Below are 22714 nucleotides of genomic sequence, written 5' to 3'. Positions count from 1 at the left end.
TTCCTTCTTTCTTTTCTTCCTTCCTTCCTTCCTTCCTTCCTTCTGCACTCCCTTTCTCCCTCCCACAAAGAGAATATCTTTTCTCCTACCAAGAGAGATTACAGATTCAGTCTCTGTGGGTTCAAAGCAGGTCCTACACAGAAAGACTGATGAGTGGGTCTCCTCTCCCTGCCACCTAACACAGAAGTAATATATATTATACCATCTGAGTCCCTTCAAAGGTTCTGTATAGTGTATTGATTAAGGTTCCTCACCAAATAGAACAAAAATTTTCCTGTGTGTGTGTGTTTTTTTTTTTTAATTGTGATAGTCTATGTAGACCAAGCTAGCCTCAAACATACCCCGTGTATGGCCTAGAACTTGAAGCAATCCCTTTGGCTCTGAAGTACACACATGAACTATCTTGTCTGATTCTATTGAAAGGAATTCAGAGGATAAAGTATAAAACTAGGGAATGGAGGTCTCCCCACAATGCTACTGGCCAGCCATCAACATGGCTAACATTTAGAAAGCATTAATGGAAATTCATTTTATAAAACTGAAGCACACGCCATGCCATCTACAGTTCTATAGCCTATCATTTCTAAAGAATGTGTCATGGAGCTGTTCCCATGACAACTAAACCCAGATCACCTATAGCACATTCCATCATGTAAAATGATTTCTTTAGCCACAGACAGACATTTTGTCATAGCTCACTTTTGCTTCTTAAAAAAAAAATTAAAAAATCTCATCTTTCCATACAAGTTTCTGACAAATTCCTAGGCCAAGAATTGTTTGATTCGAGAATCTTAAAGGCTAATACAATATTTTGCCAAGACAAGATGGCGGCTGCTCTTTCCAATGAAGAAGCTTAAGCCCAATGATATGAAAGAACAAACAACCTAGCAACTCAGGCTGAGTTAGACCTGGTGTCTGGGTGTCTAGTTGAGTAAATTTTCAGGCAAATAGGCTGTGACTCCCAAGGAATCTCATGTAAAAAAAAAAAAAAAAAAAAAGCTCAGGTCAGAGGCCTCAATGCAGTTGGGGTATGCTAGGCCTTGTGCTGAGGCTTTCCTATGCATGGCTTTCCTGAGCTAGAATAGAGCAGAGTACTAAACCTGGCCAACCCTGGCCTTGGACTCTGAATCCTTGTACTTTAGGTGTGTTTTTTTTTTTTTTTCAAGTAATATCAAAGCAAACAGATTTGTTGCCTAGGGAGAATTCAGTGAAGCAAATCAGAATTCATCCTCCTTCCCAAGATGGCCCATCCCTGCCTTGCAGGTATGAATGGGTCACTGATCCCCAGACAGTACTCCTGCACAAGAGACTCTAGGATTGTCCCCCTTGGCGGGGCTAGGACAGGCTAAGGTCAGTGAGGCCTGAACTCAGGCCTGGGGCCTCAGCATGAAAGCAAGCAAGGCTGCAGGGGCAAGAAGGGTAAGATGCTAATCCTCTAACCAGCTCTGTGACCTTGGAGCAAATCTTTCCACCCTCTTTTTTTTTTTTCCAGGCTCCCCACAGCTGACTCTTCAAGCCTGGACTAATGAATCTGAAACTGTTGGGACACTTAGAAAATGCTGGCTGAAGGCAATATGTTTGGCTTGGGGTAGGGGGCAGCTTTATCAGTCCTCAGTGATACAGTGTAATTGAGGATAGGAAAAGGCAGAATCATGGGGCCAGGTGCCAGGGCGGATGAGGGCACCCTGTTTGAAGGATGTGGTTAACATGTTGGCCAGCATTCAAGGACTAGGCTCTAACAATGCCTCACACAGGTCGGCACAGACAGATCCTGGTGGCACCATGCCAAAGTGTATTTATTAGTCCTGGATTCGGAGGTTGGGAGGGATCTTAGTAATCATCTCACTGAGACCCCCAGCTGAGATCCAACCAGCCTAACTGATGGGGGGGATGGGGAAGAGGATGAAGGAAGAGGAAAGGGTAGCAGTCTGGGGAGAGCAGTGCAGGTTAAGGAGAAGAGAGAGTTGGTGACAACAAAGGGGGAGAAGTAAAGGTCTTGAAAGCCATGAGAAGTGCAGGAAAGATAAACCAGAGTCTTGACAGAGAGAAGAGATCGTGAAATGAAAAGAGAAGTCTAGAGTCGGGGGGATACAGCTTAACAGGTACAGTGTTTGCCCAATGGGCAGGAAGCCCTGGGTTCAATATATAGCATGGCATAGAGCTGGGCCATGCCTGTGATCCTTATACAACTAGAGGCTGAAGTACAATTGCCACGGATTTGGGCTAACCTGAGTTTTAAGCTAACCTGGACTATAGGATGAGGTCATGTCTCAAATGAAGATGAAGATGATGATGATGATAATCAGAACAATGAGAAGGAAACAAAATTAAAGGAGGAGTCTAGAAGGAGAAACAGCAGCAACTTGAGAGAAGACTAGGGAGGAAAGGACTCTGGGAAGAATTGGGCATCTGTAGCCGAGGAAAGATTGGAGGAAAGATTGCTTCCTGACCGTTCCACCAAACCAAGACCCGCTTCTCGCTGTTGACCTCAGGTCACCATGTCCAGTGGCTACCTTTCCAGCCTTAGTGTCCCTCACCTCCATATGGCTTTCACTACCCTCTCTAAATGGCCCCCTGAAGTACCCCTCTGGGCTTCTGACATAACACGCCCCTGGTACTTTCACCATACCTATTCAACTCCTTGGTCCTTGGCATGTTATCCTCTTTCAGACAGTAAGAATTAGTGTTTTACGAAATCAAAGAACAGAACAGTGATTACCAGAGCTGCAGAAGGAAAACAGAAGGTGGGCAACAGGGAGCCAATAGTTAATGGGGTACGTTGGTGCAATTGGATAGGGCATAGCTTCTAATGTTCTATGCTTTCACAGGTTAACTATGGTTAACAACAATTAATTTTCTGTTTCAGACTAGCTAGCGAAGAGGATCTTGAATGCTCCCCATACAAAGAAAAAAGAATTGTTTGAGGTAGGGCTGGAGGGGTGGCTATGCTGTTAAGAGCACTGACTGCTCTTGCAGAGGACTTCAATTTAATCCCCAGCACCCACATGGCTGCTCACAACCACCTGTAACTCCAGTTACAGGGCATCCAATTCTTCCTTCTGACCTCCAACGGCATTGTACACATGTGGTGTACAGGAAAAAAAATCTGTACGTGGAAAATAATAAAACAAATTTTAAAACTTATCTTGGGTGATGGTTGTATCAATTACTCTGTTGTAAGAATTACATACCATGTACATGCATCAAAACATCATACTGTGCTCCATATTACAGGCCTATTGGATATTTCCAAATATTTTAAGGGACTGACTTACAACTAAGTGGCAAGGTGCTTGCCTAGGGTACATAGGGCCCAAGATTCCTTTGCCAGCACTTAAAAAAATTGTTTTTAAAAATGGGCGTTTCTAGCAAGAATAGGAGAGAAGAGAAAGTGGAGGAAATAACCAGAATGCAGGAAATCATCAAAGAATATCATTTATTGATAAAATTTGTGTGTTTCTCAGGAGGCTAGCTCAAGAGTCTCTTCTTATTCTGCACTCGTACTCTAGGAAGTCTCCTGTGTCCTTGATGGTTTCAATTAGCCTGTATAAATTGGATGGCTTTCAAAGCATCCTTGTCAGCTCAGATTCTTCTGAGCTTTAGCACCTCTCTGTGCTGGCATCTTTTTAGTACCTCACTGTGCCTCACATCATAGCCCTTTTTGTTGAGATGGAATCTTACTGTGTATCCCAGATAGATGTCTAACGGCCTCAAACCTCTCAAGTGGTGGGATCACAGGGAAGTGCAAGCCGGAAATCTCAAAGTTAGCTTTGATTTAATTTCTCATCTCATCTCACCTGGCTGTCCTTCCGATCCTACCTTCCAAGTATGGCTTTTTCTTTCCTCTAACTGCCTTCCCCTCCACCCTTATTCCAGTATCTTCTGCCTAAACAAAGCTCCAGCTTTCCATTTACCCCCTGTATTGGCCTTCAGTCAGTTCTGCAATGCAGTGTCTCTGCATGATCTAAAGCTCCTCCCTGATTTTCTGTCTTCCTCAAGACACCCCCCCCCCCATTGGCTTTCTTTTAGCTTCTTAATCCTGCCATGCGCTCTTTTGGCTAAAGGTCTTTACAGACCACATTCATTGGGCCTGGAACACATTCTTCTTTGTCTAGACTACATATCCTTTAGTTCTCAGTCTAGGTACCACTTACCTAATGCCTGATGTTTCTTTGCTTCCCCTCTGCTCCCAAAGTACTTTGTTATGTTATCTCCCTTCTGCCCCACCCCACTCCCATCCTGCTGAGCTGTAGTGACTGCTTCTCCCTCACTGGTTTATAAATGCCCAGAGAGCATGGCTTTTCTAATCATTTTGATTTAACTGTTCTACTCATGTCATTAGCATACGGTAAGTTTTCCTTAGAACAGATTAAATTGAATTGAGAAGACAACATGGTAAGAAAAGAAATGGTAGCTAGATCATGGATGGGAGAAGAAGGAGTGAAATAGGATTCTACAGTGGAAACACAGATGGAGAAGACTTCTTAAGAGTGCAAGAGAAAGAGCTACAAATATCTTTGAGAGGAAAGAAACAATCATGGTTTTTGAGGACATGGATATGAAGATCATGGCGGAGAGGTGTGGCGTAGGCAGTTACAGTGCACTAGAAGGAGAAACAGGATGGAAATCTCACAAGGTCCCACCACTAGATAAAGAGCTCTATTTGATTAATAATAGCTTATTTAATTAAGATAAGGAGAATCAGTCTTCTCCAGAGAATTCATCCACAAGGTGTTCTGTGCTGGGGCCAACAGACTTCAGACAGGTATGCAAGGTGTCTTTAGGAAGTCCCAGGGCACAGTGGCTAAGGTTCCCATTGGCAAAGTCATCATGTCCATCTGCATTAAATTAAAGAATAAGAAACCCGTGGTGATGAAGGCACCATGAAAGGCCAAGACCATGTTTTTTTTCTTTCCTTCTTCCTTCCTTTCTTCCTTCCTTTCTTTTTTCTTTCTTTCTTTCTTTCTTTCTTTCTTTCTTTCTTTCTTTCTTTCTATTGGATATTATATTTACATTTCAGATTTTACCCCCTTACTCCCATTTTCCCCCCAACACCCAGGAACCTCCTATCTCATCCCCCCATCTCCTGCTTCTATGAGAATGTGCCCCCACCTACCCTCCAACAACCACCTCCCCACCCTCAAATTGCCCCCCACTCGGTGTCCAGCCTTCATGGGACCAAGGATCTCCTCTCCCACCTATGCTGACAAGGCCAGTCTCCCCTACATATACAGCTGGAGTCATGGGTCCATCCCTATGTGCTCCCAGGCTGGTGGTTTAGACTCTGGGGGGCTCTGGTTGTTTGGCATTGTTGCTTTCCTCCTGGGGTCACAAACCCTTTCTGCTCCTTCAGTCTTCTCTCTAACTTCTCCATTGGGAAACCCTTGATCAGATCAGTGGTTAGCTGTGAGCATCTGCCTCTGTATATGTCAGGCTCTGGCAGACCATGTTTCTTAATTGCCAGATGATCCATGTCTCAGAGTAGTGGGACTTCACTAAATTTCATGCAGATGAATTTTGTTAGCTGAAAGGTAGCTCATCTCCAATAGCTACTACTGGTTGTATCTCTGATCCCTACAACTATGTAAATAAAGCTCAAGTGTATTTTTTCTCAGCAAAAGAAGCCATACTCCAAAGGCTGCTTATAGTATAATTTCATTTCTATGACCTTCTCAGAATGACAAGATTATAAGGATGCAAAAGAGATTGTTGGTTGTATGGGGCGGGAATGGGGAAAGAGTTGAAAGAAGTGACATGCATAGGAAGTTAATTTGGCTATTGGACCTCTAATTGTTGCTGCAAGAACTCTGCATTTGTGGATCCAGACATGGTGGTGCATGTAAGTAATTCTCACAGGAGGATTAGGAGTTAATCCTCAGTAACATGCTGAGTTCAAAGCCAGTCTGGACTTCCTGAGAGCATGTCTCAAACCAAAAAAAAAAAAAAAAAAAAAATGTCATAGAGCTGCACAGCAAAAACGAAAAAAAAGTATGTATCCTTGCATATTTTAAATTCATTAGATAATAACATATTTATGAAAAATAATTGTTTTCCAAAACAACAGCAACACATATACATATTTGTAAGTTGGCTTGATGGAGGGCAGCCAGATTCTCAGCTTGGATCTTGCACTCAAACTGTTGCTATATGTTGTCTGGGGTTAGTGTATATATTGAAAATCCAGCCTCATAAGGATAGGTAGTTGACCAAGAGAAGCATTTTAAACCTTTCCTACAAATGACCCTTAACTATGGGTAAGTCCTCTGCCTTCAAGAATAGATATTTATAAATGGGCTAGTCTTACCATTGTGTTAGTTATAAGACAAATGGAAATTACTCAGGTGGACATAATCTAATTATAAGCTCACTTTAAAGCAGTTTTCCAGAGTCAGACAAGGAAGTCAGAGACACTTGAAAGTGAGACATATTTGATGTGTCATTGATGGTGTCAGACGACTGGGGCGACACAAGAAGAAATGTGGGTAATCTAGATGCAGAGAACTGCCTTTGTTTGACAGCCAGTGCAGCCACAGGAACCTCAAACTGTAGTCATAAGAAAGTGGATTCTGATAACAACCTTGGAAGGGAATGTTTTCTCAGATCCTTCTGATAAGAGCCCAGCCCAATTGATAATATGACTTCAGTTTTGTAAGACCCTAAGCAAAGAACACAGATGAACCCATCTGGACTTCTGACCTACGTCACTGTGAGATAATGATGTTGTATTAAGTTGTTAAGTTTGTTGTAATTTGTTATGGCAGCAATAGAAAATGAATTGTGTGGGATTTTTTATGATAACTAAACTTCGCAAGTAGTAGTTTCTTAATATTTATTTGCAATGTTGAAACTAAGACCCTGTCAATGCACCTATTGTACTTTATTACATTAAAATACATTGGTTTATCTTGTACTTTGAATGGATCAATTATCCGTGCATGGTTTTTAGAACATCATACATTAGTCATTAGAAAAATATCAGTTTCACTTGGTTATAGAAAGTGTCTGAATGCTGACTCATTCTTGACTACACAATATAAATAAATCATGTTCACCTAATATTACTAATCTTATCATAAAGGTCTTTAAGGGTATAAGGAAGTTCTCAGGCTCGAATTGTGAGATAGAGGTTTTCAGACTTGTACGTTTTACCTGAAGGCTTAAATTTAATGACTGACAGAAATACCATCAGTTGTTTTCCTTATGGTGACAGCATTGCTTTGTTGATTTTCAACAAAACACTAGCCAAATACCCAACTCTGAATAACCACAGTTTGTCTGTTGATTTCAAATAAAGAAAATGCTCCACAAAAAGTTTGGGTGGTGCTCATGAAGAAGAAGAAGAGAGAGAGAAGGAGAGGAAGAAGTAGAAAAAAGGAGAAGAGGGGGAGGAGGAAGAGGAGGAGGAGGAGGAGGAGGAGGAGGAGGAGGAGGAGGAGGAGGAGGAGGAGGAAAGGAAGTTTGCTGGGTTGACCTTCAGCTGGTTGCAGAGATGTGTTTGCTCATGACAGTCATCATACTTTGGGGTGAGGTGGAAATGCTCCCTTTCTGTATAGACACACACAGTATTGAAAAGATTTACTGAATTATTTGATATAGAATAAAAAATTAAAAGTCATTTGTCATCATTGTATATGTGTATTCGTGGATATGTGTGCCTTAGTGCATGTGTGGAGGCCAGAAGACAACCTTAGGGAGGTTTCTCTCTCCCTCTCTCTCTCCCTCCCCCTCTTTCTTTCTTTCTTTCTTTCTTTCTTTCTTTCTTTCTTTCTTTCTTTCTTCTCCTCCTTCTTCTTCCTCTCTTCCACCTAAGTCTGGTCACCAGGCATGTGAAGCAAATACCTTTATGTACTGAACTTGTCTCTCTAGCCCCATTATACTTTCGGTTTTAGAGACAGGGTCTTGCTATGGAACCCATTTGGTATATTTGTTTTAAGAGACAGGACTAGCTTCAGTTCGCAGTCCTTCTGCTTCAACCTCCTAAAGTGCCAATTCCAGGCATGTGGTTCCCACAGCTGGCTGCCATACAGCCATACAACTGACTATAAGAGGGATCATTTTGTCAAGATGTTTGGAAATGACATTTCCGCTATCGGGAGTAAGTGCATTGGTCATGAAGACTGAGTAAAAACACTGCCTTCATCTATGCTGAGGCAAGGACACTTTTACCCCCCTCCTGCCCCTGTCATGGTTTTTTTTTTTTTTTTTTGGTGTTTTGTTTTGTTTTTCTCTTGACAGAAAAAGGCACCTTGTGGCTCAGCCTTACAAAAGTCCATCCAACCTTCAGAATCTTAGGGGCCAGGCCCTCTTTTGCTTTGGACCACACTTTAGGGTTGCTGTTCTAAGTCAAGGCTAGGGGGGATGGGAAGCAATTTTTAAAATGTGCTGGCTATAATGAAGTGAGGAGACCATGTCTAGATTCATTCTCCCAACAATTTGCACTTGCTACCCCTAACTTACCTTGTGTCTGATGATGGTAGCTGCTCTCTAAGGCTGTCTGCATCCTGAGATCTTACATATTCTGTGTCACATGGCCAAAAACCCCACAAAGCATCCTGTCAAAGCCCAAGTACCTGTCACTGGTGTTTGCCAGTCCATCCTGCTGCCCTGTGGCTCAGCTAGGCTAGATTTGTTTGTCTCTCAGACCAAATACCTTGTGCCAAACACCATTCTTCTCACAGAAAAGGGACACCCGCTGAGAAAGCAGTCCAAAGCCAGATGCTAAAAGGGGCGGAGAGGTAAGCTATTCTCTATTCCCAGAACTCCTCCATAAAGAAGCTTACTTCAGAGAAGAATGAAGGGAAAGAAGCATAGTCCTTCATGGGAGGGGGCTACAGATGAGAGGCCTCTGGAAGAAGACAGACACTCCTGTGGCTTGAGGGATCCCTGGAGTCCATGCGTGTTCATGAAGGAGCTCATGGGCAAGGTAATTTCTTGTTATAGACGTGAGAAAAGGCCTTCAGAGCACACAGTAGTAATAATACAAATGGGAATGCGGGAACATGTACTATGTTGGAGGTCAGACCAAAACTATAAGAACAAATTGTCGGTGCCTGATCCCTTTTTGCCAGTCATAAGTTGCTAATGTAGGTGCGTGAGCTGGAAGGGAGCCAAGCGTGGTAAGCCAAACCTGGCCCAATGTGTAGAAACTAACAGAGGGTGTGAGAGAGCGAAAGAACTAAAAGCAATTGATCTACCTCAGTTTATTTCTTCTTACTCCAGCCCTGTAAGATGGACCCTGGCATTTTTATTTGTGGAAATTTGAGATCCAGAGAGATGGATTTATTTAACCCAAAGTCACCCAGATATTAAACTACTGGAGAAGTCTTTCAACCTAGGAATTTCTAGGAATGGCACAGTCTAAGCTCTGAGTGTCCACAGCAATGCATGGAAAATGGAATAATGACAAAGGGGAGGAGCCACCATGCACTGAGTGCCAGTTCCACATCAGGATGCAAGGAAAATATACATACTGCTTTGCTCAGACTTCTCTATAGGCTTTTGAGGTAGAGATTGTTATTATCCCTGCACCCAACTCTAACTAGAGAGCCAAGATTTTCCACTTGAAGTTTTCCTGCAAAAACACAGGCATAAGATGACTGGGGCCTCAAGCCCAATGACCGCCAAGTCCCTTAACTGATCAAACATTCTGTGCCTCTATTTTCTGCTTATCTTTGAGTGGGGGCAATAATCCCTTGCAAGCTTTTTTTATAAGGCATAGGTAAAATCCAATAATAAAATCCTTAACACATTGTCTGAGAAGTACTGAGCATGGAAACCTGTTAACTATTTTGTTATTGCCATTTTATTAGTTTACTAGGACCCGCCTCCCAGGAAGGCATCTGTCATTGCTTACCAGTGTCTATTTCTTTAGCCAGGATCACAAGGGCATGAAGACTTTAAAAGACAAGAAAAAAAAATCGTATCACAGGGAATTCAGCCCCATCTTCAGAAAGCTTCATGCTAGTGAGGGAAAGGAGACAGTATTAAAAGAGGCAGGCTGGAGAAGTTGGGACAGAAGAGACAGGTCTCGACCTGGCCCATCTGAGTGCAGGTGGGAGGGAATGCTGGTGGGAGTGACGTTTACAGGCCCGCTCCATTCTAGCCTCCCTCTTACCCTGTAGCTTTGTTTTTCTAGGCCTCTGCAGTCCAAATGAGGAACAAATGGGGAGCTGCTGCAAGAGGCTTTGCCAAGAGAGCAACACCACATGTGCCATAGCCAGGACTCATGGGGGCGGGGTGGGGTGGGGGCTACAGAATGAGAGGCTGCATAGTAACAAACTGTTCTCCAGAGGGAAGAACTCCCTGTCCCAGCAACCTGAGAGGCTGCATCCAAGATATGACACATTTGGGACATTTGGACTTGAGGACAGAAGCCTCAGGCACCATTTGCTCTCTGTGCTTTGGGACCATGCTTCCATTGTAGAGAAGGCCTTTGCTCATCTTTCTGAGCAGCCTCTGCCCACCTTTGTCTTTGCCTCCTCCACCCAGCACCCTTCACTGTGCATTCAGGCTTTGTGTCCCCAGCACAGGATGCTGATTCAAGAAGCAGACACTGTAATGGTAGAGTGGGATGCAATTTTCAGACAGGAGAGAACACTGGTTACTGGGACTTTCAGCCCAGCCTTCAGGAGCTGCATTATCCATGCCTGCTGACTGAGGCATTTCCTGTGTCCCTGGTAGTCCCTTTTCTTCACTGGCTTCTGGTGGCTTCTGTGAAAAGCCTCAGTGATAGAGTTCACAACCCAGTTTTGTCACTTTCAGCTCTTTGACCTTGGGCAAATATCTAAGCTCCCTGCTCTTAGTGTCTGTTCTGAGCTACTTCTCCCCACCTACATCACATCTCCTTCTTGCTGTGTCCTTAAACTCAGCTCAGTGCATTTTCTTCTTTACCCAATAGTTTTTTTTTTCCTTCTGGAATTGACCATCCTATTGTTAAGAGCAAAGAACTTTGTGAACACAATGAATACAGAATAACATATACACTACTTTAATGCAGACATTCTTTTTGACTGTGACTTACAATAAGATATATACTTTACAGCACAACTCAGTACACAAATCTATCTGTCTGTCTATCTGTCTATCTATCTATCTATCTATCTATCTATCTGAGTAAAATAAACTCTTCTTAGAATACATCTGATCTTTGTCAAATGAGATTCATTCTTTATTTTTATCTACTTTTGTGCTAGGGTCTCACTATGTATCTTTGGCCTTCTGAAACTCACTATGTAAGCCAGGCTGGTCTCAGACTTAACAGAGTTCTGCTTGCCTCTGCCTCCTGAGTGCTGGTACAGAAAGCATGTGCCACCACATCCAGATGGATGCTTCTTACATTTGCTATTCATTTTGTTAAACGCTAATCTCAACCTACCAAGTTGGTTTTGAAGCCTGCCAAGAGATTTTATGAGCCATGGTTTGAGAACCACAGCCTTGGGAAGAAGCCCAAGACTCTCTGGTACTCCATTCAGAGTGAGTATAAGATTTTTCAATAGATAAAAAGTATGAGTTGGTTATAGATGAAAGTCCTGTTTGTGAAGTAGAAATCGAGTAACTGGGAACTGCAGAGTCTGAAGAGGAAGGCTGGACTCAAATGACAAGAAACTACCATACAGAGAGAGGAGTTTGTCTTTCCCCATAAGTAACTAACTGGGTGTGACTAGCAGTTCATAAGTGGAGGAAGATCACACACAGGACTGTTATAGAAAGATTATTGCACATTGGATTGGCAAAGCTAAGTCAAGGACAAATCAGGAAGCTGATTTGCTTCAAAAAGAATTATGGTTTTGAACCATGAGTTTTAAATGATTAAAACAATAATAACTTTTTTGCCAACAAGAAATGCTCATTTATTCTTGTAGCATAAATGTCTGTGATTCAGGACTTGACAAACTCTTGACAAGCATTTTTTCCATCCTACTGACTGGGGAAGTGTTTCTTCTGCAAAATGTTGTCTAGATGCTTGAAGACGTGGGAGCCAGTTGCTGAGCAATTAGTTGAAAATAGTAGATGAGGCAAGACTCAGACACTCAAGTTCTTCATTTCTTTCCTTTAGTAATCACATTTGTTCAGTGGTAATTTAATCCATAAATACAACACACAGCCAGTTGAGGAGTGGCTCATTGCTGAGGACTGGGATAAGGGAGGGTGATAGTCTAAAAAGACAATTAAAAATTATTCTCACTCTTCACCTTTTATTTATTTATTTATTTATTTATTTATTTTTTGGTCTCTCTCTCTCACCTACATAAATACCCCTCCTCCAGACAGGACCCCTTTAAGCTTTGATTGAACAATGTGAGGGTCAGGTATTGTGGAGAATTGAGTCCCTTTGTTGACAATGCTGGCTGTGTTAATTGTAGTTTCTGGTTCATCTCCTCAGTGTGCTGAGCATACTGCTAGGATGTAATGGCTTCACTAGGGGGCTAGAAAGCTGTACCGGATCACACAGGCATCACACCACCCAATAGGGCCCAAGACCTATTTCTGATACAAGTTTGACTTTGGGAAGTGTTTGAAATTTCTCAATTCAACCACTGAGAAGGTTGTCACTAGTTTGTCCTATAACACGCACTTTCTATCACACAGCCAGTTGAGAAATGGCTTATTGCTGTTGACTAGAATAAAGGAGGATGCTAGTTTAAAATGATAATTAAATATTTTTTTTTTAGACAGCTCACGAAGCACCCAGTCGTCCAATTGCTTCCCATTCTAAATGGCTATTGAACAGTCTCCAGAGAAATCTTCATCAATCAACCTTACTCTAGATGTAAGAGGAGGTTAGAATTGGCTGTTGTTAACTTCTGGTAACCAACCATCATATTCCTCATCTTCAAAGCTCTAATCTGCTCTCTGTAAACACTTCTGAACACCCACCACACTGTATACTCTTTGGCACTTCCTGGGCTAAATATGTTGATGATGTTGAGAGTTGTCTTTGCTGTTCTACAATCATTTTGAACTTGGATTTTTTTTGTCTAACATCGTTTACACAGTATAAAATAAGCATCAAGTGAGGCCTTGTAGACATGGCTCAGTGGAAGAGCTGAGGCTTCTCATCAGAGGACCCAGGTTCAGTTCCCAGTGCCCACAGGATAGCTGACAACTATCTGTAACTTCAGTTCCAGGAAATCTAATGCCTTCTTGTGGTCTTCACGTGCAATGCATATGTATGATGCACATGCAGGCGAAATATCTATACACATGAAATAAAAATATATGTTAATGAAAATAAACAAACAGCCAATCATGGAGCACTTGACAGGCAGAGGCAGGAGGATCTCTGTGAGTTTGGGTCCATTCTGGTCTACAAAGTAAGTTTCAGGACAGTCAGGGATAGATAAGAAACCCTGTCTCAAAAAAAACCCAAACAAAACAATAACAAAAGAAAGAAGTAATACATCGTTAAGAAAAAGACATAAAGGAAGAATGCACATTAAAATGGTATATGACATAACTACACTTATTTAGGAATGTATTAGCCTAACATCAAATAGCAAATTTCAACTATGCAAAACCCAGCAGCTTTTATAGCAAGCCAAGGTCCAGGTGAGAGCAGACAGAGGGAGCCGTCATTCCATGAGTGGGAGCATGGACATGCTGCAGGATGCAAATGTGAAGCACAGCAAAAGAAGTAAAATTGACAGCACACAGATGTGTGGGATGTTAGAGTGACTGGTTCAATATGATGCTGACTATGAGGTGGGAACACAGGAGGTTTGTTGGAGGAGAAGAATCCTTCAACTTTGGAATGAATGTGAGATGCCCACTGGGACAATCCCAGGCTGGAAACATAACTTTTGTTCTTTCACCCATTCAGTAAACTTTTATGAGAGCAACACTAAGAAATTAACATCTCATTTTACCAAGTGGGAACATTAAAGAAATACACTAGTATTCACCATCACCTTCGCTTTGAAAATGAGATCATTTCATCACCCCAAACTAGGAAGGACAGAATCTCAGAATGAAGGACAGTTGTTTAGAATTCAATAAATCGTTGGAAAATTCTCCTAGTGAAGTTTCTCTCACTTCACTGTGATCCATTGAAAACATCAGTGTATCATCTGAATCTGAGGCTCACTGAGTGAAGAAATGAGCAGCAGAAGAGAGGTTAGTTTCAAAGACCCTGAGCCAGGCCTGGTAGAGCATGCCTGGAAGCTTAGCAGGAAGTGGACACAGAAGGACTCTGAGTTCCAGACCTGTATAGGCCACAGAGACCCCGACTCAAAATGATAATGATGATGTTGTTGAAGATGATGATGACAACAGCAATAATAATAATAATAATAATAATAAGAAGAAGAAGAAGAAGAAGAAGAAGAAGAAATTGTGAGGTTCAATCCCCAGGAGAGAGATGGTGGAGAGGAAGGGAGACAGGGAAAGAGAGAAAGAAAAAAGAGGAGTATCATGGAGGACAAAAGAGGAAGATGGATTTGAAACCTTAGTCCTTGACCAACACTGTCTATTGCTGGGCATTGCCTAGCAAGGGGATGGACAAGAAAGAGGACCTACAGTTCAGAGAGTTCATTGAATTTGGCAATTAGGAGGTCATTGGTGACCTTTGTCAGTGACTCTTCATGGAGATGATGGAACTGGAGCCAAATTGCCATTAGCTGAGGTGTGAATGGGAAGCTGAGGAAAGCATGAATCTAGAAGCAAGGTTTGAGTTTCAGCAGACTTGAGAGGGAGGGAAAGAACAGAGCATGGCAAGGAGTTGGGGAGGGAAAGAGTGTATTAGGATAGGAAGAGGACTTGTGAGGAGGGAGGTCCCTTGTTTTCGGGAGTCACAACAACAGGTGGTTAATACTCTGGTGTAGTGAAGCTGGGTTTTCCTGTAGGGATGGCACAAAGGAGGGTGGATGAGGCCAAGGCCCAGGAGAGAAGGGATTAGCCTTTAACCAAAGAGGCACCTTGTCCCCTGTTAGGGCAGGGTGGAGGGAGGGAAGGACTTTGGAGAGGCAAGTCAATTTTGGGGGTTGGGGCAGGGCACTGAGGTAATCCATGCTTGAAGGCCTCTGTTTTCTCAGGGAAGTAGGAGGAGACATTGTTCTGAGCAGGGAGAAGGGTGGGGCAGGAACATGGTAGGTTGCTGAAGGAAATTTGGAATGAGGCCCAGAGACACTTGGAGGCTGCTCTGAGGCCTTGACAAGGAAACCAGTCTGAAATTGGTGGAGGGGTTCCGGTTTGGCAGAGGCTAATTGGTTTTCCTCCACCCTCTAAGCTGTGATCCCTTTGAGGCAGAAGCCACAACACCTTCCTCTTTCTAGCCACTCTCTTTGCCAAGCAATGCTTAACAAAGTGTTGGGCCCAGAGAGTGCAAGTATTCCTCCCAGAAAAGTCTGAGGAACCAAAACTAACAAAAGCCTGCACACTATAGTTGATAGAGAAAATAGGTGTCATCTTATTGCCTTTATTAGCAGTTGCCCTGTTTGGCTTAGCCTGATCTTTTGTGCCACCATTTTGACCACCTGTTTCGTACTAACTACAGGAGAGAGCAGTCAGGCTCTGATATCTTGGTTCAGCAACAGGCCTCTGATCCAACAACTGGGACCAGAGCCTTGGTCTCCTCAGTGGCTGGGTGACACTAAGCTGAGTCTCATGAGGCAGCAGTCAGAGCAGGTGTCCCGGGAGAATGAACACTTGTGAAGACAGACAGAGGCAGACAGAAAACTCCCTGGGAGTTAGGAGAGCACACTGGCTGCTGAGTACAAAGCAATCCATGAAGCCTGCTTTGAGGAGGGAAGGGCGTAGCTGAAGGAATTCAAGTTTTAAGGCATGGTGGGTGACATAACTAAGTCAGGTTGAGAATGACCTGGGACCTCCAGAGAAATATGTGCGCCACCCTCTTTCTCTGACCTCTTTTGGATTGTCAGAGGTCATCTAGAGAGATGTCAAAAAGATTCCAGGGTGTGATAATATGTCTTGGGTTCTCTCCGATTTGTATGCTGTCTCTTTTCAGTCCAGTCTTTTTGGCTTTATTCCTTTCTTCTCTTGGTCTCACACCCTCCTTTTAGCAAATTTCCACAGGATCCCCCTCTTAGCTCCAACTTAAAATTCAACATCAGGGAGCTTAGCCCAGTCCCCATATGATTCATTTCACCTCATATAATAAACCTCTGTTTGTGGATGGCAGGTACAGTGCTAGACCCTTAGGTGGTTGAACAGTTAGAAACATTTCCTTGAAATGAGCCAAAATGAGTCTTCCTTTAGTTCCTATCCACGGGCCTCTCTCTGTCTTTGAAGGCACACAGGACAAGTATAATTCACTGCAGTCCTATCCTCAGAAATTTCAAAATGGCTGCCATCCCCCCCAAGAAATTTCTTGTTTCATGGATAGATGTTTTTATATATACAACTTTATTCATCAGTTAAAACAGATAATACCTACTGTTTTCAATGTCTGTTCTTTGACTATGTATTTAATATATATTTGACCATGTCTTCAAAAGTGAAAAGCATACGTTTCAGAAATATTCCTTCGGATAATCCCATTTTGATAAGGAAAAAATGTGGAATGTGCAGTATGCACAGAAAAAAAAATGCTGTTCAACAGTTTTCTTCTAGTTAGAAGAAAGGATAAATACCATATTTGTGTTATGAAAACATAAATGCGATGTTCTTACGGAGAAGTTATGCAGCCTGTTTTCACCAACCCCTCCAGCCCGGCCCCACATCCATACACGCTTGGCTTTGTATTCTCTTTTATTTTTACTTTTTGTTCACCAAACAATATTGATTCAGGTGTGGAAATTGATTCAAAACATCATAAAATCATAAAGGAGGTGAAACTCCACCACATTCTCTTACTCCCAGAGCTGACAATTGCAACATCCTTTCTTCTAACTAGCCCCCCCTTTTTTTTTTCTCGTGCATTCTGTACATTCCACATTTTTTCCTTATCACATGGGATTATCCTAAGGGATATTTTCGAAACTTACGATGTTTTTCACTCTTGAACACATTAGCTGTTTACGCATTCTTCCACCAGAACATTCTTCCACTAGGACAATTTTGATATGAAGTCGTTGTTTTCATTTTTGTCTTTCTGGGAATAGGGGTCAAACTCTGCTGTGTATTTGCTCTACCACAGAGCCATATCTTTAGCTCTGTCTTTAATTTTTTTCTTTGCTGTACAGATCAGAGTAAGGTCAGAAGTCAAGCAGAGTGGTGGTCAGTGGGGTCTTGATAAGGAGCCATTGGATAAGATTGGTCACAGCAATTAGTATGGAGCTTTTCTAATTTTTTGCACTGATAACATGATTTCTACTGTCTGCTGAGTATGTGATTACAAGATTGGCCACGATTAATAAATCTAATGGGTTTCTTATTATTGGACACTGAGGTTGTTTCTAATTTCTGACCATTACAAGCCGGGCTGTGATGAATATCCAAGACACTAAATCTGGGCAGGTGCTGGCCACTGAGGTCAGGAGGAATATTTTTGAAACCTCTAAGCATGAAGTGCCTGCCAGTTGTTGTAACTGGAAGCGTTTTGGCAAAGGCCCAAAGGCTGGCTAATGCCAAGGGCTCTGCTCAAACCTTTTGGCTCTCTAGGGTCACAACCCATTACCCAGCTCTTGTCACAGAGTGTTCAGGTTGGCAGGGCCTTGGGGACCACTGAGCCAGCACCCTCATCTCACGTGAGATGAGGCCTGGGATGGTCCTTTGGCAACCCAGTGTTGGGCAGAACCCTCCCAGCCTCCAGCACCTGGGCTCCTAAACTAGAAACTGAGCTGTGCCATTTGGAATCTGCCCTGCGAACTCCCTGGGCCCGCTCTGCTCCCCACACCACACCACTCTTTGTGGAGGCTTGGGGGGTGGGGGGGGGCTTTAGGCATTTTTGCAAGTCAACTGAGCAGTGAGAGGGGTGAGGAGGACATTGAAAGATGACTTGAGGTTTACCCTGCAGGAGACTGGACCTGCTCCACCCAGAATCCTTCTTTATCCTAAGCCACGTGACATGCTTCATAGCAGTGACCCTGTATCGGGGGTCCACCTGGCAAATCTCCTTGGGATTTGAGCTGAAGTACCTGGTGAGTCCCTCTTCTTTTCTCACTGGGAACCAGCTTTGCTATAGGCCCGTGTTTTCAGCCTTCTGTCCTAGACAAGCCTGGGTGCTTTTGAGTACTAATGGGAGCCCCTCCTTTCCACCTTGGGCCCTGATCCTGCCTGGAGAATTCACACAAATGGTGTGAAATTTGCCCCTTCTTTGTTTTCCTTACTGACTTGGAGCTATAGCAGACCCCTCACCTCCACCCCTGACCCTGTTTACTCAACTGGGAGAGATTTCACACCCAAGAACACAGCTCTCTGCTCCGGGATCCCCCTCCCTAGACCTTTACCAGTATCCCACATCCCCCATCCTTGCATTGCCTGAATAATTGATGAGTCAAGGCAGGGCTTATAAAAGGGTCTCCAGGGGAAAAGCCAAAAGAGTGCTGAAGGTTCTGAGAACTGGAAGAGCTGTCTGGCTTAGTGTCCCAAGGATGGACCCTGCTGCCCCTGCTGCTGTCCCTGCTGCTGCCCCCCTTGACCAGGCCCTGGCCCAAGCCCCTGCCCTAGCACAAATCAATGGACAAGAAGGTGCTGGGAATGAACGGTAAGTAGAAATCGGCCTTTGACAGTCTGACTCAAGCTGAGGGAGCTGAGGGCAGGAGAAGGTGTGACACCCACGGTGGTGGTGGCCCCATTCTCCTTGAAGGGGAGAAACAACAGAGAGCCTCAGCCCCCCACCCCCATACCTTTGGCTGGAAATATTTCACCTCACTCATCACTCCAGGTGTTGGAAGGGGGCTGAGAGAGAGTGGACATTTGCCAAACTGAAAGACAAGTGGCCTGACCTTCTTGGGGTAGTTCATACAATTCACTGAGGGAACAGGAGAGGCTGCTGTGGAACCTGGACTATGGGACCTAGATGGTGGCAGGTGACATAGAGTGAAAGGACCAAAGTCTAAAGAGGCCTTTGGTTGGGGTGATGCCTCTGTCCTGAGCATGTCACATTGGGTTTTCCTTGCCTCTGGGAGTCTAAAGGAGAGGCAACTGGTTCAGGAGTGTTTGAGACCCTTCCTCCAACTAGGAAGATAGCAGGGTTCTGTTTTCAATTATTTGATATTGGAAGTAGGCAGGAAGATAGATACTCCCTATACAACAAGCATTCTCTCTTCCAAACATTTCATGTTCACATTCAACAAACATTTGCTTAAACCCCTCCTTGCACAAGGCATTGTACCAGGAGTTAAGGGTTCAGATCTGCTCATACATATCTTTCAGCGTAAATGGGCTCAGGCAGACAATGACAAAACAGTGGGCTAAGAGCATCAATAACATTGTTGGGACAGAAAGGAGGGATATCTGTCACAGCCTTGGCTTAGTTGTCAGGGGACAAAAGATATCCTGCAGCACATGGCTTTCGAGCCAAACTTTCTTTCTTTCTTTCTTTCTTTCTTTTTTTTAATTTTATTTACATTTCAGATGTTATACCCTTATTCCATTTCTCCCCCATCCAGGAACCCCCAATCCTATCCCCCCTCCTCCTGCTTCTATGAGAATGTGCCCCCCCAGCCCCCCAGCCTCCCCACCCTCAAATTCCCCCATACTGGGGCATCTATCCTTCATAGGACCAAGGACTTCCTCTCCCACCTGTGCCTGACAAGGCCATCCTCCCCTACATATACAGCTGGAGTCATGGGTCCCTCCCTATGTGCTCCCAGGCTGGTGGTTTAGACCCTGGGAGCTCTGGTTGGTTGGTATTGCTCTCCTCATGGGGGTGCAAACCCTTTCAGTGAGCCAAACTTTCAGAAGGTCACTTCTGTGATCAGAGGAAGCCTATGTTTATGTCTTGTACCAATTTATCTCTCTTTTTTTTTTGTCACAGAGAACCTTATCTTTGGAGACCCTGGCTGTCTTCTGTAAACGACCAGCCAAGGCAGGCAAGGAGTCTCGTGGACTGGGTGAGTTTGAGGCCTTGTGATATGTTTGCACAGATACTTACAGTTGTGTCTCTTCTCAGAAATCCCCTGACTCCAATCCAAGGATGTCAATCTGGGGCAGCATTTTGCCAACTCTGCTAACATTTCATCCCCACAGTAGCTCTGGGAGAAAGGCAGGGCCAAGGTTTCCATGACAAACAAGACTAGGAGATCAAAGCATAGAGTGGGTGAGAGACCTGGGCTGGACTCACAGTCAGTGTGTTTGGGAGCTGGTACTGGGATCTAGGTCCCTTGATACCTTGCCTCAGAACTCTCTTACTCTCCTCCCTGAATGTTTCGCCCTCTAATGGGCACTGAAACAGGGTCAGCGAAAAAAACACAATCCCCAGGACTCTTTAGACTTGTTTTCAACCATATTGAAGAAAGACCCCCTTGCTGTAGGGCAGGACCCCCTTGCTGTAGGGAGGTGGCTGGATCCCAAGGGATGCCTAAAGTATTTTGGAGATTGTCAAAACCTGCAGGTCTCTGACCTTTGATATGGGAGAGGCAGTTAAGTCACATGCTTTTGCTTTGGCCAGGCTGCTGGTGGGACAACAGCTGCTGAGTCCACCAAGGCTGACTCTGAGTTCCATCATCCTGTCAGGTAAGCTTCTGGCATTCAAGTTCAGACTGTGACAAATAGCCACAAGCACTGTGTATGTTCATGACAAGGCCATGACGCAGGAGGAAAGAGGCCATGCGACTTAATAGGCCAAAGTGACTTTCCCCAGAAGCCCTCTCTGTCACTGAGCATAAGAATGAAGTCCTGTGACTCCAACCAATGAAAGATTTCTTAATAGAAAAAGAGGGACTGAAGTGATTGGGTGGTTAGTAAGGCTGGCACTAAAGTTGAGAGGCTCTGGGGTGACTTACTCTCTACCTCAGTGTGGTAGGCCTGTCAGAGGAGATGTTCCTTCCTGGAACCATTTTGTAACAGTTGTAAAGGTTCTGTGCCAAAGCTCCTTCTTCCTTTTCCTTTCAGCCCTTCACTGCAGCTAGTGACTGGCTTTATGGGTTGACTTCCTTCTTGGCCCTTCTTGGCCCTTCTTGGCCCTACTCCCCACTCTACATTTGAGAGTCGCCTTAAGTTGGGTGCCCTGTTTCTTCTCTGTCCACAGGCTCTACTGGCCTAAGTCCCGCTCCTTTGACTACCTGTACAGTGCTGGGGAGATATTACTGCACAACTTCCCTGTCCAGGCCACCATCAACTTATATGAGGATTCCAACAGTGAAGACGATGAGGAAGACAAGGAGGATGAGGAAGACAAGGAGGATGAGGAAGACAAGGAAGATGAGGAAGACAAAGAGGATGAGGAAGACAAGGAGGATGAGGAAGAGGAGGAAGAGGAATACTTCAATGAAAGTGAACCAGAAGGATGTATGGGGGCACCAGAGGCCGCACCATACAAGGCCACAGCTCATTCCCCTGACCCACACTCAACCTGTCCAAATTGAAGCAATCCCAGTTATGCTTGGCAAGTTTCCAAGGGCATTGATTAGCAAAGAGTCTCCAGACACAGCTTTTCTGGATTGAAACCAGTGTCCTCAGGCTGTCTAGCTCACCCTGGCTTTCCTGACTGGCCTGCAAGTCTAGGCCTCTGGCATGTTCTTGTCTGGGCTGCTCTTGTGCCAATAGTAGGAGGCTCCTCAGGCCTGGAAGGGAATAGGGAAGGCTTGATTTCTGAAGCCCTCATGAAGTAGAGCAGGAAGGATGCCCTTGTACAAGAGAGCAGTCACTCCTCAGGGCCTTTTGAGTTTTCAAAGACACCAATACCAGTTACAAGCAATCAATGCTAAGGCACCTGGAGGGAAGGAAGGGAACGGAAGGGTAGGGAAGTGAAGGGAAGTGAAGGGAAGGGAAGGGAAGGGAAGGGAAGGGAAAAGGAATCTGAAGAATCTGCTTATCTGGGGACCTGCATCCCACTTTTCTGCTATTCAGTTAGTCTGGGTATTGGCCTAAGATGAGTCAGGAGATAAATAAATGGAATGATGTTTGCCTTTTTCTTGGAATTGTGCTGATTTCTTAACTGAACTCTGCCCATGTTGTGAAGCCATAGGCTGAGGGTCAGAGACCAACCCAAGGCCAACTCATTGCTCTACCTCTACCTCAGGTCAGCTGACAGATTTTTCTCCTCTGAGAATGTAATGTTGGGGTCAGAGCCTCTTGACCAGGCCCTCTCTGTTCACTTGTGAAATCAACCTTGATTAAACTTCAAGGGCAACTTAGGAAAGGAAGAAAAAAGCACCCCTGGGAACCCCCACTACCCACCCTCACACACAGCACAGCTTGAGGGTTATGGGTAGAGAATGTGGACTTGGGTAAAAGTGAGATGTGTTGTGTTTTGTCACTTAACTCTTGGGGACTGTTGTTTGATATGAGGAGGGACACCTAAGCACCCAGTAACTCCCTCCTGTCAATTGTATCTCTTTGGTTCCCTGAGTATCTACCATAGCTTGACCTATGTTAACTCCTGTCCCAATTATTCATCTACACTTGGTCTTACTTTCAGCACTTTGTTTCACAATCCGTCTACACACTGGCCTCCAAATAAGGTCATGGCTTTGCCTCACAAACAACTAGACATATGGCTTACGGTTTGTTCGTTGTTTGAAAGAGGGGTGTCACAGATTACCATGAGGCACTGTGACTTCTTTCCTTAGGAGAAGTACGTGCTTGCTTGGATATAGGCATCCAATGCTACACCTTCACGAATCAGGTCTTTACTGTGTTTTTTTTTTTTTTT

At 44.1% G+C, this 22714-nt stretch overlaps 1 protein-coding gene across 2 annotated transcripts; it reads left to right on the top strand.

Moving 5' to 3' along the window:
• Positions 1 to 12669: 12669 nt before the first annotated feature.
• On the top strand, positions 12670 to 21980 carry Ripply1 (ripply transcriptional repressor 1). Of its 2 annotated transcripts, XM_076918423.1 has the most exons (5): positions 12670 to 12769; positions 17912 to 18601; positions 19877 to 19952; positions 20510 to 20574; positions 21089 to 21980. In XM_076918423.1, the coding sequence occupies exons 2-5, from the start codon at positions 18387 to 18389 to the stop codon at positions 21423 to 21425; spliced, it is 693 nt and encodes a 230-aa protein (XP_076774538.1). In that variant the 5' UTR covers positions 12670 to 12769; positions 17912 to 18386; the 3' UTR covers positions 21426 to 21980. The 2 variants fall into 2 exon arrangements, with proteins under 2 accessions (XP_076774538.1, XP_034341864.2); XM_034485973.3 differs by lacking the exon at positions 12670 to 12769 and having other exon boundaries at positions 17227 to 18601.
• The last annotated feature ends 734 nt before the right edge of the window (positions 21981 to 22714 follow it).

The sequence above is a fragment of the Arvicanthis niloticus genome, chromosome X (assembly GCF_011762505.2).
Source record: "Arvicanthis niloticus isolate mArvNil1 chromosome X, mArvNil1.pat.X, whole genome shotgun sequence".
NCBI lineage: Eukaryota > Metazoa > Chordata > Mammalia > Rodentia > Muridae > Arvicanthis > Arvicanthis niloticus.
The sequence above is the reverse complement of the archived record's forward strand: the minus strand, read 5'-3'. Positions and strand labels throughout refer to the sequence as shown.

What these genes read in the sequence shown, in the direction of transcription:
- Ripply1 (XM_076918423.1), top strand. Translation starts at nt 18,387, where the DNA reads ATGAGTCAAGGCAGGGCTTATAAAAGGGTCTCCAGGGGAAAAGCCAAA. An exon ending in GAAGGTGCTGGGAATGAACG is followed by an intron (nt 18,602 to 19,876) that starts GTAAGTAGAAAT and finishes TTTTTGTCACAG; the next exon opens with AGAACCTTATCTTTGGAGAC. An exon ending in CAAGGAGTCTCGTGGACTGG is followed by an intron (nt 19,953 to 20,509) that starts GTGAGTTTGAGG and finishes TGCTTTGGCCAG; the next exon opens with GCTGCTGGTGGGACAACAGC.